The following is a 20,625-nucleotide window of genomic DNA, read 5'->3' as shown; positions in this document are numbered from 1 at the left end:
CACTCAATTTACAATATTTAATCAATAAATTCGGCTCCATAAAAATACACAGGCATTCTGGGTAGTAGAGTCCCCTGGAAGTTTTACACCCGCACTTCAGAATCAGGTATAGTGTTCTTCCAACTCCACAGCTCTGGTGGGACTTCATGAGAAATGTACTTCTGACTAATGCCTGACCTGCCTATTATTCTCTTTATGCTTACCACAATTAGTGAATTAGTGGGTACTATGCTTTTAATCTCTATTCCAAATAGTTTTTTGGCCTCTAGTCTGAGGGCGGAAGCACTAAACGACATTGGCAGGCACAATTGGTTGCTGAGACACAAAGGCAGTATCAGCAAAAACTGTTAGTAACGGAGTGAAGAAGAGGAGCTAATTAAAAATACCAAGGAGCTTGTGTTGTCTGTGTACCAGCCATCTACTGTGTATACAAAACTGCTTATACCATGATAACAGCTTAAAATTTTATTTCAGATTAAAAACGTTTCAGTTAACCAGTGAGATCCATCAGCCTCCAGACAAAACAAATCACATGTAACTGAGCAAACAAATCTTGGATGATAGAATCTGAGGGAAAAACTGGGCCCAATATCAACTTATGAGTATTTTGTTCTGAAGGTGGTCTATTTAAAAAAAATCCATTTCCTTTTGCGTGGAAATCATTAACATGACATTTCTAATAGATTGTAGTATTTTTGTTATATAGGCATATATTTCTGTTATATGTTTGTTGTTTTTGTCAATTCTTGTGAAAGTGTGTGTACGCTATGTGTTGTCTATGTCTCTGTGACAGTGCTTTTTTGGATTCCACCACTAGGAGTCACTAAAGTCAGACATTTTTTCCAATTTAATGCAGTGATTTATTTGCATCCTGACTGTGAAGTGCTTCCGTCCTCAGACCAGAGGCCAAACGACTCTGAAAGGTGGCAAAGCACTAGTAAAATCTGAACACTGTCCATCGAATATTCACACCTCACCTGCCTCAGGATTGTGACACAAATGCATGGTAATACAATAACGTCTGTTGCTGCATGTGTGAAAATATAGTGCCAAGTGATGTGTTCGATCATCGCTTCTAACCGCAAACTCGCGGCGATAAAGTCATAGGAGAAAGTTCATGTCTATAGAAACAATTTCATTTGTTCAGTCTCCCCCAACCAAAAATCAATCTAGGCCAACTGAGGCACACAACTCAGATCACTGAAAAAGAAAGATGTGCAAATTCTCCTACCAACTTCAATAAGTGCAGAAAACTCTTAAAATTGGGGGAAAATACTATACAACAACCCCTGGAGATTGACTGTTTGATAAACTACATGGACAGTATGCCACCTGGGCCTTTCTACTGCCATTTCAAAAAAAAAAAAAAAAAAAAATTACAAGAAATAAGAAAATTCCTGTGGCGAAAAGCGGTGCTGTCGGCTGGATCAGTGGTAAACTGCGTTTTTCTTTTAACTTTCAATTCTCCTAAGCATGCGTGCTTCACAGCCCCTAGGGCTATTGCCTTTCTCAATCTGTCCCTGGAGAGGCAGGAGTTATGGTCCCTGTCGATTGAGGAGAAAGGGATGTTATTCCCCTGTCACCTCCTGGTCGCGCCGCCATCCTCCCTGCCCTGATCTACGGCCTAACTCCCTCCCTTACCCCCTTTCCTCCCTCCCTCTTCCCCACTTTGCTTTGTCGTAAGCTGCCAACTATGTCGTTGCCATGGGCTGTTGAGATGAGGACGAGGAAAAAATGTTCTTGGGGGGGAAGGGGTGGAAGTGCTGATATTGGTTTAGAGATGCTGTTGGCAGCTGCACGATGGTAGTAGTGGTGAATGCTTTAGTACTGTGTTAACACTTGCAGAAAATTGGTGTTTGTGTGTCTGTGTGTGTGTGTGAGTATGAAAATGTAGTTGTACAAACAGTGAATACATGCCAGATAAAAAGGAAGGAAGGACAATTTGTGATCTAGGCCGAAGTGTTTTTATATAAAAATATTGTGTAGGGCAGCTTTGTACAATGTCTATCTACTAAGATAGAGTGTAGGGTCTCCTCTTTGCTGGAGAAGGGGTTGATGGCATGAGCCTGGGGACCGGTGCAATGAGACAGCTTGGCCCTGGGGAGGTGACCTGCTCCAGGGCACATGCAGGTCCTTGATTGACACCCTTGATAGGGGAGCAGTGACAGGGTCAAAGATGAAAGGTAGTTAGTGTGTGATCAAAGATGTGGTGATTGCTAACTCTGTGTCACAGCAGTCCCTGTAGGTTTGGTTTCATTATGGGTAGCTGACTGCTACAATGGAATTGTATTAATCCAATATTTTCAAATATCTCATACAGATTTTTAAGTGCCACAGTTTGATTTAATCTTGTTTGGTTTCAACCTCATGACAATGTTGTCTTTCGCTGTGGTGGATTTCTAATTTTTGGGAACTTTTTTGTTTGTTTGTTTTTTGAAATGTATGGTTTATTTAGACAGTAGGAGAGCTGAGGGAAAAAAGAGAACAGGCAGACACAATTAAGGATGTTTTGGTGGGACTCATGCCTACACCAGCAGGTTTACATGTGGCTCAGGTTGGGGGCATTGAGCACTGCAACATCTCTGAATACACACAGTGCCAATAACAACCATTCAAGAGACAAAAGCTTGGCTACAACGTGTTGAAGTTTTTCTGACAAGTTTGCATGCATGTTCCGATATATTTCTACAAGATATGAGTTTCATTTGTGGTATCTAAAAAGATATCATGGTTGTGTTCTCCGGCTTAGTTGAAAGATTCAAGAAACTGCAGATGCCCTTAAACCACCAACACCCCCAATGAACATCAGCACAGACATCAGTACACCTGACACATGCTCAACAGAGAACTTCCAGACCTCGGAGTGCTCAGCCCCATTTACATACTGGACAGCACTCAGCCTCTTTTAGGTACCATTGCACTTTAGGCAAATCCTGGGTTTGTGAGGGACTTTCTGGGTGAAGGAATAAATAAATAAGCAGATAAATAGATGAATAACCTAGAGGAATGGGAGCCCATGCGGCTTGGCCATCCATCATATATCCTATTACCACGCACTCAGCAGCACCTGCAGTATGTATAATGCAGTCAACCTCCATAAGCAGATACAAATTCAACTCTTTTCCTCCTCAATTTGTTATATCTGACACCAACACAGCTTGTGCCTTGTTGTTTCTTTGAATTATGAATAGATTCCTTTCACCAGACTTTCGCCTGTGCGTGATAGCGTAGCACTGTTATGCAGAACAGCTGCGGAAAACAAATTCAAGAAGCCTGGTACGCTTTGTAGCGGCTGGGCGAATATGCATAAACAGTTACGCTTAAAGCCACTTAAGAACAACCAAATGGACTCAATATTTCATCTTTGGATTTGTTTCATTGGGTGTGATGAATATGAACTGCCAGAATGCAGTATGAATGCGGGAAATGCAGTTGTTTAAGTGTTTCAAATGATCTAAGAATGTTTTTGAGATTTTTCACACAGGAGTGAGAAATGGAAGACAAGGGCTTTGACTGACAATTTAAATCTTAATTCCTATCAAAAAGCCCTTTCCTAATTTAGCCATGACACATGGCCCCACAAATATTACTAATATCATTCACAAACTGTGAGAATAAAGGGAATGGAAGGAGAGTGTATCAGAGGAAGAGAGGGAGCAGAAGAAAGAAGAAAGTAAAGCTAGCAAGTAAATACAAATGAACAAATCAGATCCAAGAGTAAGAGAGAGAGTGAGAGAACACAAGTGGGAGAGAGGAAGAGGAATGTAAATACATGGCAAACTGATAGCACATTTTGACCGCTGCCTGTTTGTTTGGGTATTTACACTGTGAGGCTACAATCAAGTCCTCAAAGCTTCAGCCCACATGACAAGAGCCCATTTCAGGGCCATACATCCTCTAAACAGCCAAGCTAACAAGCCAAATCTCAATCCACACTCAAACACATACACATGTACACACAAACACACAAACACACACACACACACACACACACACACACACACACACACACACACACACACTCACACACACACACACACACACATAAACACACACACACAAAACCCCAGAGTCATATCCACTTATTTGTCCATTACTTCAAAATACAAAAAGGATGCAGGGAAAATGCATTGAATTTAATTTGTGCAGAGAGAGAGGGCAGGATAAGACGAGTGATTTTTTTTTTTTTGGGACTTGGCTGAACTTTCAGGCCCTGTTTGGTTAGAGCAGATGTAGAATTAGTACACATCACTTTGCATCAGTGAGACACTGAACACAAGCTGCCCCTCAGAGGCCAAATTCCTCTGTCACACCAGGACAGACACGCACACCTCGCCTCCAGTGTCTGTGATTCTGCTGTGGTAATTATCAATGTGATGTCAATTCCCACAGCAACAAAGTCTTATTATTCTGCTTAAAGCATGCTTGATGTCTCCAAACACCAGTGGCCTGTTACACCAGTCGAAACTACTAGGAAATACAATCAGTTTTATTCTATTAAAAACTGTTACTCTGCCCCCAGTGTGTGAAATTTAACTTTAAATTTGAAATCAAAATTTCAAATTTTGAAATCAAATAATGCATTTGTGCCACCGTAACAGATTTATCACATGCACATCCAAATGAGCAAAAATCACACAGAAAAGAAACAAAGAAAAAGGTCAAGCAACAGTCAACCCGACAGCTGCTGCCTTTTTTTTTCAAGTCAATTGTGTCTGATTTTCATACATCCGTACATATGACTATTCCCCAGCTTTCCCATAAGCCAGAGTTCGTATATCTCAAAAATCACTCATAAAGCATGGCGACACATATATTGATACAGATATTATGATATAAGACAACATATAATTTGGAATTTTAGCTACTGTAGAATTGTTCTACATATGATTTGTACTGCCATGATGTGTGAGTTTATCATACTGTTCCAGCTGGTTTTTATGTTTCTAGCAATTTGGTCAATGACCGGATTGAAGTTTTCTTTTGTGTAAATATCTTCTAACAGGACCAATATCTATCCATAAAACATGATCACTTATTCCTTGAAATGTAATGACATTGCGGTAGTTTACTGAAAATGCTGTGACTTTTGCAGTATTGCACAGTCCTATCCAAGGAACATCGTTCACAGAAATGGACTTGCAAATAGAGAAACTGAAGCACCCAGATGAAATTGCTGCAAACATGCTGTCATTCCACAAGGGAACATTTCTTTTTTTTGTATTTTTTTGAGCAGGGGATCCTGTTGCATGTCAATGAACGGGGCTAAACATGCATGACAAGTGATGGTGTGTGGGTGGAGGGAGGTAAGGGGGAGTCAACCCCACGGTCAGAGAAAGACCTGTGTGTAATCTGCAGAAGATGCATGCAATAGACCGCCACACTACTTTATCTACAAGGCCCCTAATTGTGCGGGATGCTGAGGAACACATGTTAGGAAAAGAGGAATGGGAAGGGGTGTCAGATTTCAGCAATGTGCAGGCATATGGTTCCTACAAGTTGGGTTACATAAACTGAAAATGACACCAGAAATTGGGGTTGCTACAATGAACTTGTGAGGGCTGCATGATGCTACACAATATTGTACCTTTCCTTCATTGTAGTCACTTAGTAAACAGGTGATTACATGAGAGACAGACCAACAACTGATCAACCGGTCAATCTATTGCTGCACCTGTCAATACTGAAAATTTTAAATCACACCACATAAAATCCTGACTAAACTCTCTGACATGATTGTGACCCTCACATTTAGAAACAATATGAAATTAGGAAGACATTAAAGGGGACCTATTAGGCTTTTCCTCATTTTCTGTCATATATATAATGTTACGGTGTCAGGTGTCCATATTGAACATGGCCAAAGTTTCAAATAATGAAAAAATTAGTAATCCCTGTGAGACTAAAGCTCAGGCGTCAGACAAAACTGTTTTTTCTACTTCCGCAACAAGCTGACGTCAGTTTGTCACAGATCTCTTTATACAATTACCCACTTCACGCACAGCTTGTTCTCTGTTGACGGTAGATGTTTTCCCACTTCAGTCGGCACTATAGCGCATTTACCACACATAAAGCTATTAACAAGGGCATATATAGAAAGGTTTTTTTTATATACGGATTGTGATTGAAAGACTAAGTCCACCATTATGTCACACAATAAGCATATATTAGATGTAATATTTACCTAACAGAGACGTCCTGCTGTAATCTTTGTTGCTGCAGATGTTCGTGCTGTCCACTCTCGCATTCCGGATTGGATTTTGGCTTGAATATGTAAAGATGGATTTGAGAAGTTGCCGTTTCCAAACAAGTATGTTATGTTACTTAGTTTTAGTTGCTAGTCACTTAATTTGACAGTTTGCTTCCAAAACCTCCACACCGGTTAGAGGATAAGGCCGTGCTCACATGTGCTGGGTGTGCTGCTGCGCTAATAATGCCTGTTTCAGTCAGAGGCTCAACTGAGGGGCTGCATAACAGGCAGTTTGACATAAATAAGGCTTCTTTTTTTTTAAACTGTGAATCATGCATAGCTACTCTAGTGGAGCCCCAGAATAAAAATATGGAGCTGGAAATGAGCATAACAGGTTCCCTTTAAGGAAGAATGTCATCACAACTGTACCATCAAATACTGACACAAATTGGACATGAAACAGCATGTTTACCCTAATTTAATTAGAAATATAACAATACCTACACTCCATTGAGACAATGTTTGAAGCAAAGGTGCCCCCAAGGGAAAACTCAATGACCTTTTGATTTCAAAACATGAACCATAAAAGAAAGATAACTGCTTGGCCGTCTTTGCTTGTTGGAAAAAGAAGGCTTTAACAAAGCAAGAAGATGACGTAAGGTAACACTGGTGACCCAGCATATTATTCCTGCTTAAAAGGGCTCGCAACCTTCAATTCAGTCATTGTGTGAGGCCATCTCATCAGGAATGCAACACTCATGCACATACTACAACACCCACACAACTCTTCCCTTTTCAATCCAAATCCTGCTACACTTCGCCCCCTATTCCTCTATTCTTCCATCATTATAAACTTGTCCTTCTCTTGTGCTCACAGCAAATATGTGCTTTACTTTTTTCATATCTTTCTCCATGTACCCTCAACATAACCCACCGTCTGCCTTGGACATTTGCGCCAACCAACTTGAGTAAACAGAGAGATGGAAAAAAAAAAGGCTTAAAGGTATCAAAAGCAACCCCCCAACACACAGATGCACACGCACACACACGCACACAGACACACGCACACGCACACAGACACACACACACTCACACACAGACACAGACACACTCACACACAGACACAGACACACACAAACACACAAATAAGGGGTTGACCTTGTACATGCAAGATACCACTATCACTTAGGAGATGCTGTGGTTATTGTTAGGAAAAATGGGGCCCATCTGTTTGCTTGTTGCTTGTGCTTTATGGTGAGAAAACACATTATACCGTACAGTATGTGGAGCATACAGTCGATATAAAGGCACCCCTATTATAAAACCACCACTTCCTAAAAAGCAAGATTCTACTTATTCTTGACCTGAAATTAATTCTTCTTAGTTGATCGAAAATGACAGAAACAGCAAAACATTTTATTGTACTGAGATGCTCGCTAAAGGCGAGATGATTTTATGTTTTAGAGACAAAGTTAATAATTGATTATTTTTAATCAAACATTATCAAACTGTCCACTTGCCCTCCAGAAAAACTGGTCAAACAAGCTAATACATAGGTAAGTACTGATATGATTTGATAAATGTGTAAATACATAAAAAATACAAAAAAGACCAACTGAATAAAACATTCTATCTCATACACTATCTTCAATCCCTGAGGTTGTTCTGAGCTTTTTGAACTCCTTGTCAACTGCTCTTATGCAAAATTTTTATTTCCAACATCTCCCTTGTACATCTGTGTCTTTATTACGAATACACAATCTTAAGCATTCACAAACACAAACGTCTCCCTGCTGCTATATCACCCCTTGACAGCACAGTAATGTTTACATGCATGTTAGCACATGGCCCAGTATGAAAACAAATATTCTGTCACCTCGGATGTAGTATAAGATTATAGTCAAGTGAGTTGGGTTCGTCACGATGATTGGTTACAGTCTATTGAGAGTGCATGTTTGCCTGTGTGGGTCCCAGCTGCGTGATAATAGGCATACAGTAGCATTAGCCTGTACTGTATGAGCACTCAGTTGCCAACCCAGTCCCAGCACTCAATCACACGGAGCCGATCACATTTGCATGTTGTAGCATTGAGTCGGGAGCAGATTGGAGGGGCAGCAAATGGGCTGAATAATATCATCTGACGATCAATTATTTTGGCAATTGTGTTAGATCAAAAACATTATTTTAGCTGCCGAGTTTGATTTGTCAGGTTGTGATGGAGGTTCAGTCATGTAAATGTGATGTAGGGACTGCTTTAACAACTGCGTGCTGAGTGAACAGAAGAGATGGTAATAGTGTCAGGGACAATGCAAATCACCTGCAAAGGAAACGCTGTAAATCACAGGTGAGATGTGCACAGAGCGGCAACAAGCAGCAATAACACATGGCACATGTACTATTCAAATGCGAATATCATTATTGTACAAATCATAAACCTTTACCAACATAGTAGTTACCAGATGAGGATACTGTGCATTATGTGATATTCAATTATTCTATCTCTTTATCATTGAATGGAATTAAGGGTTAACAACAAAAATAACAAGAGCAAGACAAGAACAATGTGTTTAAAAGGCTGAAAAGTGGTCATTTACTTATCTGCTAAAATTTTCCATCAAGACATTTTGGTGACATTAGATCTCAAGAATCAGCATAGGTTTTCCCATAAATGGGGGGTCATAACCTTAACAACGTCTGCCCAGTCAGATCTGTTATTGTCGGTTTTGCCTTTTTTCAGTCTTTGTTTTCTCAGTTTTTATCATTTTTGCAAACAAATAAACACAAGTGAAATAGAAATTCTTAACGCTGTAAATGCTCCATCAACTTGGGCAATACAACGAGTGACACGAGGCTTTAAATAACAGAATGAAACCAGGGATCGACCTCTTCCTCTCTTTCCCTGCCTTGAAACTGGTGTCTCCAATCTTTTCCACAACCAAATGACGTTTAACTCTGCTGAGTGCAGCATGGGTCAGGCAGCTAGATTGAAGCCAGGGTGTCTGGTTAGTGTTAAAGTTTAACAGGAGATTTCAGATGTCTGATTTCACTCAACAGGCCAGTTGCTACTCTCTGTTTCAGAGCGCCTTGCAGTAATGCCTTGCAGATATGCCAGTGGGGCAACAGTAGGGCAACAGTGGGGGAATAAACATATATACAGTATATATAGCTAAAACATGATTCAACTTTATGATAATTTGGAAGGCTGTAGACTCTCTAATATTTTCACAATCCGTTTATATCAATGAAGGCAGACTAAATATTACAAACATCTCTCAGCGTAACGCAGCACAATTGACAGCACCACAAACTAACTACAGCCTCCTAAATGACCATGAGGTTGAATCAAGGCCTCTCTAAAACAGTTTAAACAAAAATGTAACATTATAACCTTATTGAAGAAACAATTTATTGCAGGGCTGTTATATAAGACTGCATTAGTTTTAACTAGGTCTGCCTAATAAACTGCAACCTCCTCGGGGTGTCGTTGGGACTCAAGTCATCAAATGGGCATCTTACAGTACATCATACATTAAATGTTTGTTGAATCAGGTTCAGCCTACCCAGTCTGCCACCCACTTGCACACACACACACACACACACACACATACACACACACACACAGGCTACACACAGGAGCTCTAAACACTTGTTAATACCCCTGAATTAATCTGTGAAAGGCTGTAGCTGCATTTGAGGTACCAAACTGTGAAAGTGAAAATTGAAATCCTTCACAGGGAAAACTACAACTTCTGAAGTGAACATTTCAAAAAGCAAGGCTACAGATGTTGCCCTCTTCAAAAGGCACATTAAGAAAAAAAGCTACACAACCCACGAAATATTTCTCTTATTCTTATATATTGAGATTTCATCTTTCATTCTAATTAAAAAATATATCACACAATGGTTGGCCTTCCTTGTTCTTTTTAAGTGATGGCGGATTGGTTGTGCTTTTTGGGAAGCAAGGCCAGCAGAGTAATCAAATTAGCACGCGATCTTGTGATTTTCTGTGTTGTTCAGTTCCAAGACAGCTGGTTCAAATTCTCTGATCAACTAGGGAAAACTGTGGGAAAAGTGAATTAGAGGTGCCCTCCTCTCCATCAATATTTAATACTCTTGTGACCCTGATCACCAAAGCCTGACTGTAAATGTATTTAAAAGTTAGCCTGAAGTGTAGAAGTAGTAATTGCCTGATTCCAGAGAAAGCATTTTTTAATTATATCCCACTTAGGATCAGAGCACAGATATTTTAAGAATACTGGATATGGTGCTCCAAGATGGCACCTTGTTCACTCCTATGAAAGCCGCTCACCCAATGCATATGCCGAACAAGTTTTTCTGGGGTTCTGCATTTTTGGCCTTAACCCATATGCATGATTTTATGGTGTATGGTATTGGTCCGACAACTCACCTCTGGTCCTCTCCTCTTCCATCCCCAGGCCTGGTGTGTTGCTGCAAGTGTAGGTAGGGGTGTTCTCCTCCTCCTCCTGGCTTGGGGTAGTTCCAAGTGGGAAACTGACAGGACGAGAGTTGGTAACTGAGCTGGATGGTCGGGAACTGGCACAGTTCTGTAGAAAATTAGAAGGCAGTGTTATCTGCAGGAGGTTACTGTAGGGTTTTAAGCCTGTTAAAGGAATACACAGTCACATGTTATCTTACCTGTTAACTAATAGGAACAAAGATGACAAGTTCATTCACACTTTCCTAGTCGATCACTGGTTATGCAAATTAGTAACATCTTTTTCTATTCATCACAAGGATTTTTTATTAGAGGTAGAAAGTAAATTCAAGTTATGTATGCATTAAAGACAGTTCATCAAAAAAATTCTCAGTTTGAAGTCAACATTGTGTAAAAACATAGAAGAATAACAAAGGAGAGTACATGGTGCACTGAAGAAATCTTCACCAAAAAGGATTAATAGTGGCTTTTTAGATTTTGAGTTGTGATTTTTGATAGGTTTCAACAGTATACATTTAATTATTAAGTAGTCACAATTAGTAATGAATGTTAAAAAGATGTCATGGGCGACTGTAGACTACTAAATCGTCTTTCCAACAATTCCATCGCCAAACCTTGCATCTTCCAGCCAGACCAAAATAAACAGCAATCACCAAAAACTCATTTGTTTGCACAGCTCTACTGGGCCTGTTGTACTACATATTGTACTTCCATCATGCAGGAATGCCTCACATGGCAAACAATCGGGGCCTGCCATTCTGGCTGCTTTTGTGTAGTGGTGATGTCCAGCTTCAGTGCACAAGACACACACACACACACACACACACACACAAATGGAGACAGACAAACACATGCACTGATACATATCATTGTAAGTCGCTCCGACCAGGGCTGCCGGCAACAAAAATAAATGGCACTTCATTTATAGTCTTTTATCAAATAAGCTTAACAACATGCAGCTATACCACAGTTATTCTTGTGGTCGAAGACAAAGACAAAAAAGAAACATCAACTTTCGGCTATACACCTGGGAACGTCAAGTGCCAGTGCAATTCATTTATGTGACGCCAAGACTGATTCCAACCAACTCCTAACTTCCTATATCTTGTCAAAACTTGAACGAAGATAAAAAAAAAAAAAAAAAAAAAAAAAAAAACTAATCCACTTCCAATTTATATCTATATTTCAGTGGTGTCAGGGGCATGGAGTATTGAGGGGGGGGGGTTGTTTTTTATATGGGTCCTGCAACTGACAGCTTTATTTCACAAAGCAATCTGGCTGTGTGTGTACAAGAAGGAGGTCAGGGTGGGTCAGGAGGCACTCGGTATCAGTAACAGGCAAGCTACACTGGTCAAAGTGGCTATATGTGTGTGTGTGTGTGTGTGTGTGTGTGTGTGTGTGTGTGTGTGTCTTTGATTGTGTACGTGTGTATAGAACCCCACCCCCTGGGGATAAAAAGCTGTGTGTGTGACCCAAGCCCATGTAAAGGGCTACTACAAGGAAGAGGGCTAAACGAGTCGACAGAGGTGTGGAATTAAAGAGGGGAGAGTGTGTGATTAGGTTTGGTGGAATTTATGAGAGGTCGTCTAGGTCAGAGGTACGTCATACCACTGTATTAAGAGCAATATATAGTTCAATTGTTTCTGCAATAATAAATTTTCATGTTTTTTGCTATGTATATGTTATATACATTTAATCTGATGTGATATGCACTGTTTATATACAATAAACTGTTACTGTACTGAATACACCCAGTGTTTTACCTTCCCGATGAAATCTGTATCACACACATTCATCAGAATATCTGTAAGATCAATTGTAGCATGACTTTGACCTTAGCAATGCCTAGTATTTGTTGCTTATTATGCTAGTAAACAAGGAATAAAAGGCCCGATAAAAGTTTCAAAAGATCTTTTTTTTTTTATTTAAATCACCGCTCTAAATCTTTAAATTGAAGCGAATTATCCCCTTGGGTTAACCCTCCAATTGTTTCAAGCAATACAACATATAAACCTCTCTATCTCCGACAAGTGCCATTTGTCTTCAAATGACCTCATATGCAATAACACCAACAAAGCCTCTTTATCCCTCACCTAGCGAGGCACGATACCCAATCCTATGTTTTACAACAAGGGGATATATAGGGGCATGTGCGGTCATCTAGAGCCAAATGTCTCCTACCTTACCAAAGGACAGGTAGATACAGTATTTCAAGCAGGATTTATGGCACAAAATAGCATTAGCTAAAAACCGTCAGGCGGCAGTGATGGCCTAAAAAACGCATTCTGGTAGCAGAACCCGGCAGGATTGGAAAATTGCCACCACGAGTCGGGGCAGGAAGCAGTAAAAATGACGGTAAATGTGGGGGCCTCACCGATAACATGAGCAGCCAATATATCAGACCGCACCTGGTGGCAAGGGACCCCCAGGGGCCCCCCTCCGCTCACCCAACACGCAGACACAAACACCAAGACAGACAGACACATGCACACATTAATCACACACACACTTTAATTTATCTATTTATTTATTTTATTTCTTCCCATCCTTACAGTGTCCAACTTTGAGGTAGGGGGTCAAAAGGAAATAGGTGTACCCTTATATTTTAAAAATAAATCTGCCGTCAGAAATGGTTTCGTTCCCTCTTCAAAGACCTGAGGCACATGAGGATGGGGAATATTGGGAGGCACGTAGGTGTGGGTCAAGGTGCAGTGGGAGGGGTGTGTGCCGGCCATAAAGTGCAGCACAACAACCTGGAAAGAGGAGTGGAGTTAATGTGACCACTCATATGGGACGAGATGCATTTTGTGTGTGTGTCTGTGTGTGTCTGTCTGTGCGTGTGTGCGTGTGTGCGTGTGTGTGTGACATGGCAGGGACAAAGGAGTATAGAATGATGAGAATGGGTGTTTGTCAAGGTAACCGACTGTTTGTGTGTGCTAGAGACTATTAACTACTTTTGAAGTACTTTGCATAGGCTATGAACTTACTAAACACACACACACACACACACACACACACACACACACACACACACACACACACACACACACACACACACACACACACACACACACACACACACAAACACACACACACACACACACAAACACACAACTGCAGTAACCTACCATTTCAGCAGCGTCCAACAAGGTATAAATACTGGCCTGACACTTTAATGTCAGGGGACGGCTTGTCCTGGATTAGAAACTTGTAACCCACCACGGAGCTTGACATTGCTGGGATGAAGGTGCTGCAATAGGCAGGGTGAGGAAGGGGGGGGACTATTACGAAGGGTCTAAGTTTGATGTATAAGGGCATCTAACATGAACTGTCGACTGTTGGGAGGCTAGCAGATGTACAGTGTTGCTTTGTGGCCAGCTTTCATTGGCATTGCTGGAGAAGTGATTTTTTTCTTCCATGAGAAGCAAAAGCTGTAAGGAAAATTGAGTCTGTTGCACCAGTGTTTTACAGAGACACACACGTAAAGGCACATGGACACACACAGACACACACACGCGCGCGCGCTTTTTCAAAGGAAAATAGAGAATTACGTACTGAAAAATTAAGCGCTTTTCTCCTCTCCTTGATCCTGTTGACCGTGCTCCGAACCTGAAAGAATGAGAGAATGCGAAAGAAAGAGATAAGTGTATGTAACAAAGACCTCAGTGAAACACACACACACACAATGAATGAAAACAAAAAATCGTTCACAGCGAGCACCCAAAGTGTAAAATGGAGAAAGGAGAAAAGAATGTGCAAGGGAAATAACAAATTTTGAGCGTGAGTTTGCAGATACTGACGAGCAGCCGTCGGGGAGGTGTTTGTGTGTGTGTGTGTGTGTGTGTTTGTCTGCGTGTATGAGAAGGTGTTCCAGTATGTCCCAGTAGCTAATGGGACTTGAAAGTGACACATAGAGCTGGCAAACTAAGGAGACGACTTCAAGCTATCATCTGTCAACACAGAGCACCGGGACCAACAAATGGAGCTATTGGAGGAGAAGGGACCGCCCTAGCAGAACAGATTACATTTTTACACTCCAGATGAAACAGTATACTGCACACCTTCATTTAACACATAAAATACCGGGCAAGAATTTCATAGATTTTAGAGATATAAAGTATACGTATATACAATTTCAGTATATACTTGTAATCTACACCCCCCACCCTAATTTGTAATTTACTTGATTATTTACCAAACTCCTTTTAAAAAAAAAATTCCTGGAGAATATCATTTTAAAATGGGATAACCACTGAATTCTTTAATACTGTGGAAGTTAATGCCAATCCCAGACCTTTTCTTACAGAACTGTAGTAATATAGATGATCTCTAATTATAGGCATAGGAGGAATGAAAACAACATTGTAATAAACAAAAAATAATATTTTGTAACACAGCTGTAGCTATGAATGTATTATCCCCCTGCTAGAAATTCATGTTTCTTAATTTAGTAATAACAGGATTTTCTTTTTTAGTTAAATTTTTAATTACTCATACAATTTAATACATCTGCTGATACATTTTTTATTTTAAAAATGGGAGATATTATTGTATTATTACATTTTCATAACATATTCATGTTATTTTCACTACAAGCTATCTTGGTTGTAAACAAGAACAGTATAATAATTTGTTGAACTTTAAAAAAATTAAAGAAAAATTCATTCAGAACAGCAGGATTACTCAGTGTGTCAGTAGCTCAGTTAGTTAGGGTGAAGTCTTCCATGAAAAGCCTCTGGCACTTAAGAGGCCTGCATATGTGTGTGTGTGTGTGTGTGTGTGTGTGTGTGTGTGTGTGTGTGTGTGTGTGTGTGTGTGTGTGTGTGTATATGGGCATTTGTTCGTGCAGGTTGTTGTCAGCACGCACTGTAAATTTGTAGCGAGTGGGCACTCGTCACTACAGCCCGTCCCAGCCCAGCCCACCACGTTAGTGAATATGCATTATGGCTTATGGCTTCATTAAGTCGCGGCGTGTTATAAATTATGACACCACACTGAACACACACACACACACACACACAGTCTCAGCTACAGCATGTTTATACAGAGGGTGTTTTGCATACATACGGTCGTTGAAGGGCCAAATAATGGAGAGAGCCTGGGCCTTGTGACAGGGCAGCACCATCAACAGCACCAGCATCATGTTTTCAAAACCCTGCTATTATTTTTGCCAAAGCCTGCAGAAGGCCCTCAACGCTGTGCAGATGTTGAAGAGACACTGTCTTCACGTTATTTAATGGTGAAAGTAAGTCCTGGGGATTTCATTTATATCAAAAGCAGCCGGCGTGCTGAGGCAATTACATGACACAACTTAATTAATCATTTGACAATGAGGGGAAGGGCATTGTTTTAGATGATCGTTATGTGTTTAAGAGGTTTTGTGCACACTCAAGGTTTCGCCATGATGCAAAACGCGGTTCCCCATGTAAATGGGCGCTAAGTGATTACCATATGAAAGCACTGCGCCCGACAACACCTGCCGACATCCTTGGAGCTGATGGAAATAAAAGGTCATCAAAGCGTGGGATTACAAGGTGACCACCAAGGAAAAGCTAATTGCAATGAATAATGGAAAGCTATTGTCAGGTAATTAGCAATTAAAAGGCTGCATTTTGAGAGTAATAGCAGGAGACACAGTCTGTCTTCCATACCATATTTGTAATTACTTTGCCTGGAAACCAGCCTCATGATTGGAGAATTTTCTGACTTTGAAGCGCTAGCTAATTCAACACTTTACTTTAGCACATCAAAGTAAAATTTCTTCACACTAAGAGGGTTAAAGACTCATTTGTTCTACCATGTTAACAAGTTAGAGCAAGTTTAGTTACAAAGTTTTTTCTTCACTCTATAGACTTTCCCTGAGCAGCCTCATTCTCAAATACTTTTTCCATCCCTGCCACGTGCTTTATCAGCTGTCAACAATCCTTGCCAACACACACAGCTGACACACGGCTAAAAAGTGAAACACAATGTCACAGCATAGTTTAAACTGTCCACTTGATCCTTTCTGCCCCATAGTGTCTCTGTGCTGGAGATGATGATCAGCCACTTGAGTAAATGTTCATCCATACTGCACTGTGAAGCAGGTGGCGAACTGATGTGTGATAATGTAATCAAAGGAGAGGTTACCGTACCAAGCCATCAAGGCTGGTTAGCTTGAATGAATACAGACAGAAGAGGAACCTCCCTGTCTCACACTGACCTCTCCCTGCCACTCAGCTTACAGGGGAGAAATACTTCTTTTTTTTTTCTTTTTTTTTTAATCATTCCCATTCAGCGTTTTGGTAATTTTTCTATTGTGCAAATATCTCCTTCTAGGTGTCAGGGAGGGTGAAAACTGAAGCCACTGGCGCTCTGTCTCACACACTGGAGAATAAGTAACAAGTTAAAGATTCAAAACAAAAGATGAGCAAGGTGAGGGAAAACAAAAGGAGCCGCCTGGAAAGGTGGTGAGGGTTGAGAGGGCGAAACAGAAATGTGTAGATGTGAAGAGCACCATTACTTTACAGAGGTGTGGTCCTTTTGAAAACCAGAACATGTATATGTACACGCTTCACAAACTGAGAAAACCCTAGGGTCAAGGACAGCTTGAGTGTAAGAAAAAAAAATCTTAAGTACTAAAAAAGCCACTTAAGCAAGAATGCAATGTTGATTTATTTTACAGTGTGAAGGGGTCTGCCCTCCCTGGCTCTACATTGTTTGTGCGTTGCCTGTGACTCAGGGACCGCTCTTTAAGCTCTGGAGAAGACATGGATGAAGAAATGAAAGAGAACGGGGGAAATAACAAAAGGAAATGCAATTGTTACATGAGATGTTCGAAGATCAGAGAGAGGTGATGATGACAAAGTTAAAATAAAGGAGTCTGATGAAAAAAAAAAGAAGAAATGGAAAGATGAAGGAAGGTGGAGTAGTGTAATACTGCCTATTATCTTTGAAGTAACATAGCTATATGTTACCCAGGCCTTAAAAAGCTGCTCGTATATTGTGACGATGACCTTGAACACTCAATCAAAGCAACAAGAGGAAAATGAAAAAATTAAGGATGTTTGTATTCATCAGACCTGAAGACTCATCAACCATGGTTCATTCCAGGCGCAAAGGAAACAGCTCGTTAAATTAACTCTGGCATATTGTATTTACAGAATTTACAGTTTGTTTGTTTTTTTCTTATTTTGCTGTGATATTTAAAGTTTTTCTTCTTTCTATTTATCATATCGCATGTATCTCCAAAAAACTGAACACGTATATTTTGCTCAAAGACTTCTTTGAAAACACACTTCTGCAATAGTATTACATGCTCTGTAGGACATTTCAGAGATTATTGTTAAATCAGGGGCAAAACTTCTGTGTCTTGAATTGTTCACTGTGCTACAGGGCAAATCTTTTTCAGATTCATACTTTCCCCTTAAAAGCCTGGAATGGGAAGAGTCTAAAAATGAGAAACAGACCCCAAGTTCAGAAAAAGTGCTGTATTATAAGAAGGCTCGGATGCAATATAACCTATGCACATCTAAAGTTAACCCTATTTACATACACTAAGAGCCACATTTGACCAAGAGTGATTTTCATGACTCGAGTCTCATCCATTAAATTGTATCTCTCTGTCTCTGTCTCTCACCATTCACTCACCCTCCACCCTCACACCGCTACGGTGTATCTAAATGGTAATAACGCAGCGTCTCAATACTATATTTCCTCACTCCTTCATTGCATATTGTTGTTTGCATATTGTTTTTCTTATTTTTCTCCTACTATGGTTACTGCTTGGGGCCCTGCGAAGTCCCGGCCAGCGGCTTTGTCAGGATGCTAAATGGAGGGCCGTGAGTTTAAAAACTTAAAGAGGCAGTGAAATATTAGCCATTGTGGGTGAGGAATGAGTGGCTGAGAAGCGCGGCGTGTCAGTGTTTAATGGTCGGACTCGGATGCATATAAGTTAGTCCAAGCATGAAGGGCAGTGGGACGCTCGCGTGGAAACGATGTCCCCCTCCTCGCCTTCCCATCCCTCCTCGCAACCACTGACATACGTTCACACACATACACACTCCTGCTCTCACACCTCACCCACACAGCCCTTAAGCAGGGAGCCCATCAGAAACTTGTCATTTCTCTCATTCACTTCGACAGCCTTGAGACACAATGCAGACTTACCTCTGTGTTGTACACCCCATATATCAGGAAGATGAACAGGCCCTGCAAACAGAGACAAAGAAAGAGAGAGAGAGAGAGAAAGAGAGAGAAACAGAAAGAGACAGAGAGAGATAGAGAGAGAGAGAGAGAGAGAAAAACAAGAAGCAGGAGGAAGTTGTTACAGTTGTTTTCTCTCTTATCTAAGTAATGAGTGGAGCGACACGTACTGGTTAAATTGATTCATACTCTATCCCAGCTATGCAGAAGTGAAGTAGACTGTAGTACAACGTAATGAGAGAAGAAGCAGGACTTGAAAGAGTGCAACTTCTCCAAACTGGGCCACCTCCGTAAGGCTCAGCTTGCATTTGTTTCGTCTATAATACTCATGCTCCTCATTCCATCCCCCACTGAGCCATCAAAGGCTCAAACCCAAGGTTCCAAACAGCTTTATCGAAAGAAAAAAAAACTCAAGTGCCTGTGTTCAGTCTGTGCTGTTAGACATGGAAGCACACATATATGACTGAGTACCAACAAACATGTATACACAGACACACAAAGTCCATACATTCACAAGCATATGTACCAAACAAGAATTGCCATAAATTATGAGGAAAAAAAGGCAGTATGAACAAATACACATATTAAAAGACACACACATACAAAACACACAAACGCACATAAAGAGAGCAACTCAGGCCAGACGAGACTATCAAGGAAAACCATTGGAGGAAAGCAGAGAAAGAGAGAGACAGAGGGAGCACTATGAAAAAAATGACACATAAAAGAAGATATTTCAGTTCACAAAACTCCACAGCTAGTACCCTCTCCCCAAGAATGCCATGCCCTTGGATGCATAAAGGCTGCACTTTTGGTCACAGAAAAAAAACAGTTATTTGTCATTTCAATCTATTGTGGCATCCACTGAATGCACAAGCTGTGCATTCACCTTCGTCCATAATGTAATCATGTTGCCTCAATGGAAACAGTGACAACAACATCCTCAGAGCACCAACCGAACTGTGCCACAAATGATGTACCAAGAAAATAAAAAGGGCAGGTAAAATCCTATAAATCAAGTCTAATAGATAAAACAGATTCTTTGATAAGCCGATGGTACAGCGATGTGGGTCTAGCTATCACACACACAAAAAAAAACCTTCAAAAGTACATCTCTCCCCTTTCACCGCTCAGTGTGTGTCTGTGTTGCTTCATCTTTAAACAAGGGTAAGGACAGATCCAGAGGACAGGCAGGCACAACCTGGTCAATGCATCAATCAAGTTGAGTTTGGAGCATCCAATTTTTGCCAGAGGAAGATCTCAATGCATCACCATTGACAACATGATTTGGGGGCCCATTCAAAGTGACAGGCCGACGATGGCCGACGATGACGACCTCTAGCCCAAGCTACTGCCCATTTACCTCATGGTGGCCGCTCTATCTGTCCTCCAGGGACTGAATTGCCCTGCCTGTTGGGCTGTCAGGTGAGAGAAGTGAGCAGAAGTTACTATAGCTGAGATTTCTGGCTTTCAAACCTAATCATCTGGTTCATACTTTAACTCCCCACTTCCACCCAGCAAGTATTCACAGTTCCAACTTTTCAGTGACAGAGGATGGTAGTACTATCGCCATGTTAAAAAATGTTTTGGCTATAAAGGCTGCAAAGCCTTTTTCTCAATCTAAATCAACAACGAAGTTGTATTATTAACCAGGCATGTGGGAAAGGTGACATATCTTTTTATCTTATCATCTTTGCTCCAATTCTCAACTGTTAGCTTACTCATCTACTGTTAAAGTACAGTGTTATTGTTGGGTCAGTTACAGGCCAATGTCGCACAAAGACACTTTGGAGCT

At 40.7% G+C, this 20,625-nt stretch overlaps 1 protein-coding gene across 2 annotated transcripts in view; it reads right to left on the bottom strand.

Annotated features, from left to right (window-relative positions):
- LOC120791341 (adhesion G-protein coupled receptor D2) overlaps window positions 1-20,625 on the bottom strand; it is a 95,739-nt gene that overhangs the window by 29,354 nt on the left and 45,760 nt on the right. For both annotated transcript variants that reach the window (XM_040129738.1, XM_040129740.1), the window contains exons 20-22: window positions 18,795-18,836; window positions 14,202-14,255; window positions 10,599-10,755 (exon numbers count right to left, since the gene is read on the bottom strand). In XM_040129738.1, coding sequence (XP_039985672.1) covers window positions 10,599-10,755; window positions 14,202-14,255; window positions 18,795-18,836 — 253 coding nt within the window. The remainder of the gene's footprint in view (window positions 1-10,598; window positions 10,756-14,201; window positions 14,256-18,794; window positions 18,837-20,625) is intronic.

The sequence above is a fragment of the Xiphias gladius genome, chromosome 6 (genome assembly GCF_016859285.1).
Source record: "Xiphias gladius isolate SHS-SW01 ecotype Sanya breed wild chromosome 6, ASM1685928v1, whole genome shotgun sequence".
NCBI classification, from domain to species: domain Eukaryota; kingdom Metazoa; phylum Chordata; class Actinopteri; order Istiophoriformes; family Xiphiidae; genus Xiphias; species Xiphias gladius.
Note: the sequence above shows the minus strand (reverse complement) of the source record. Positions and strands in the feature narration are given on the sequence as shown.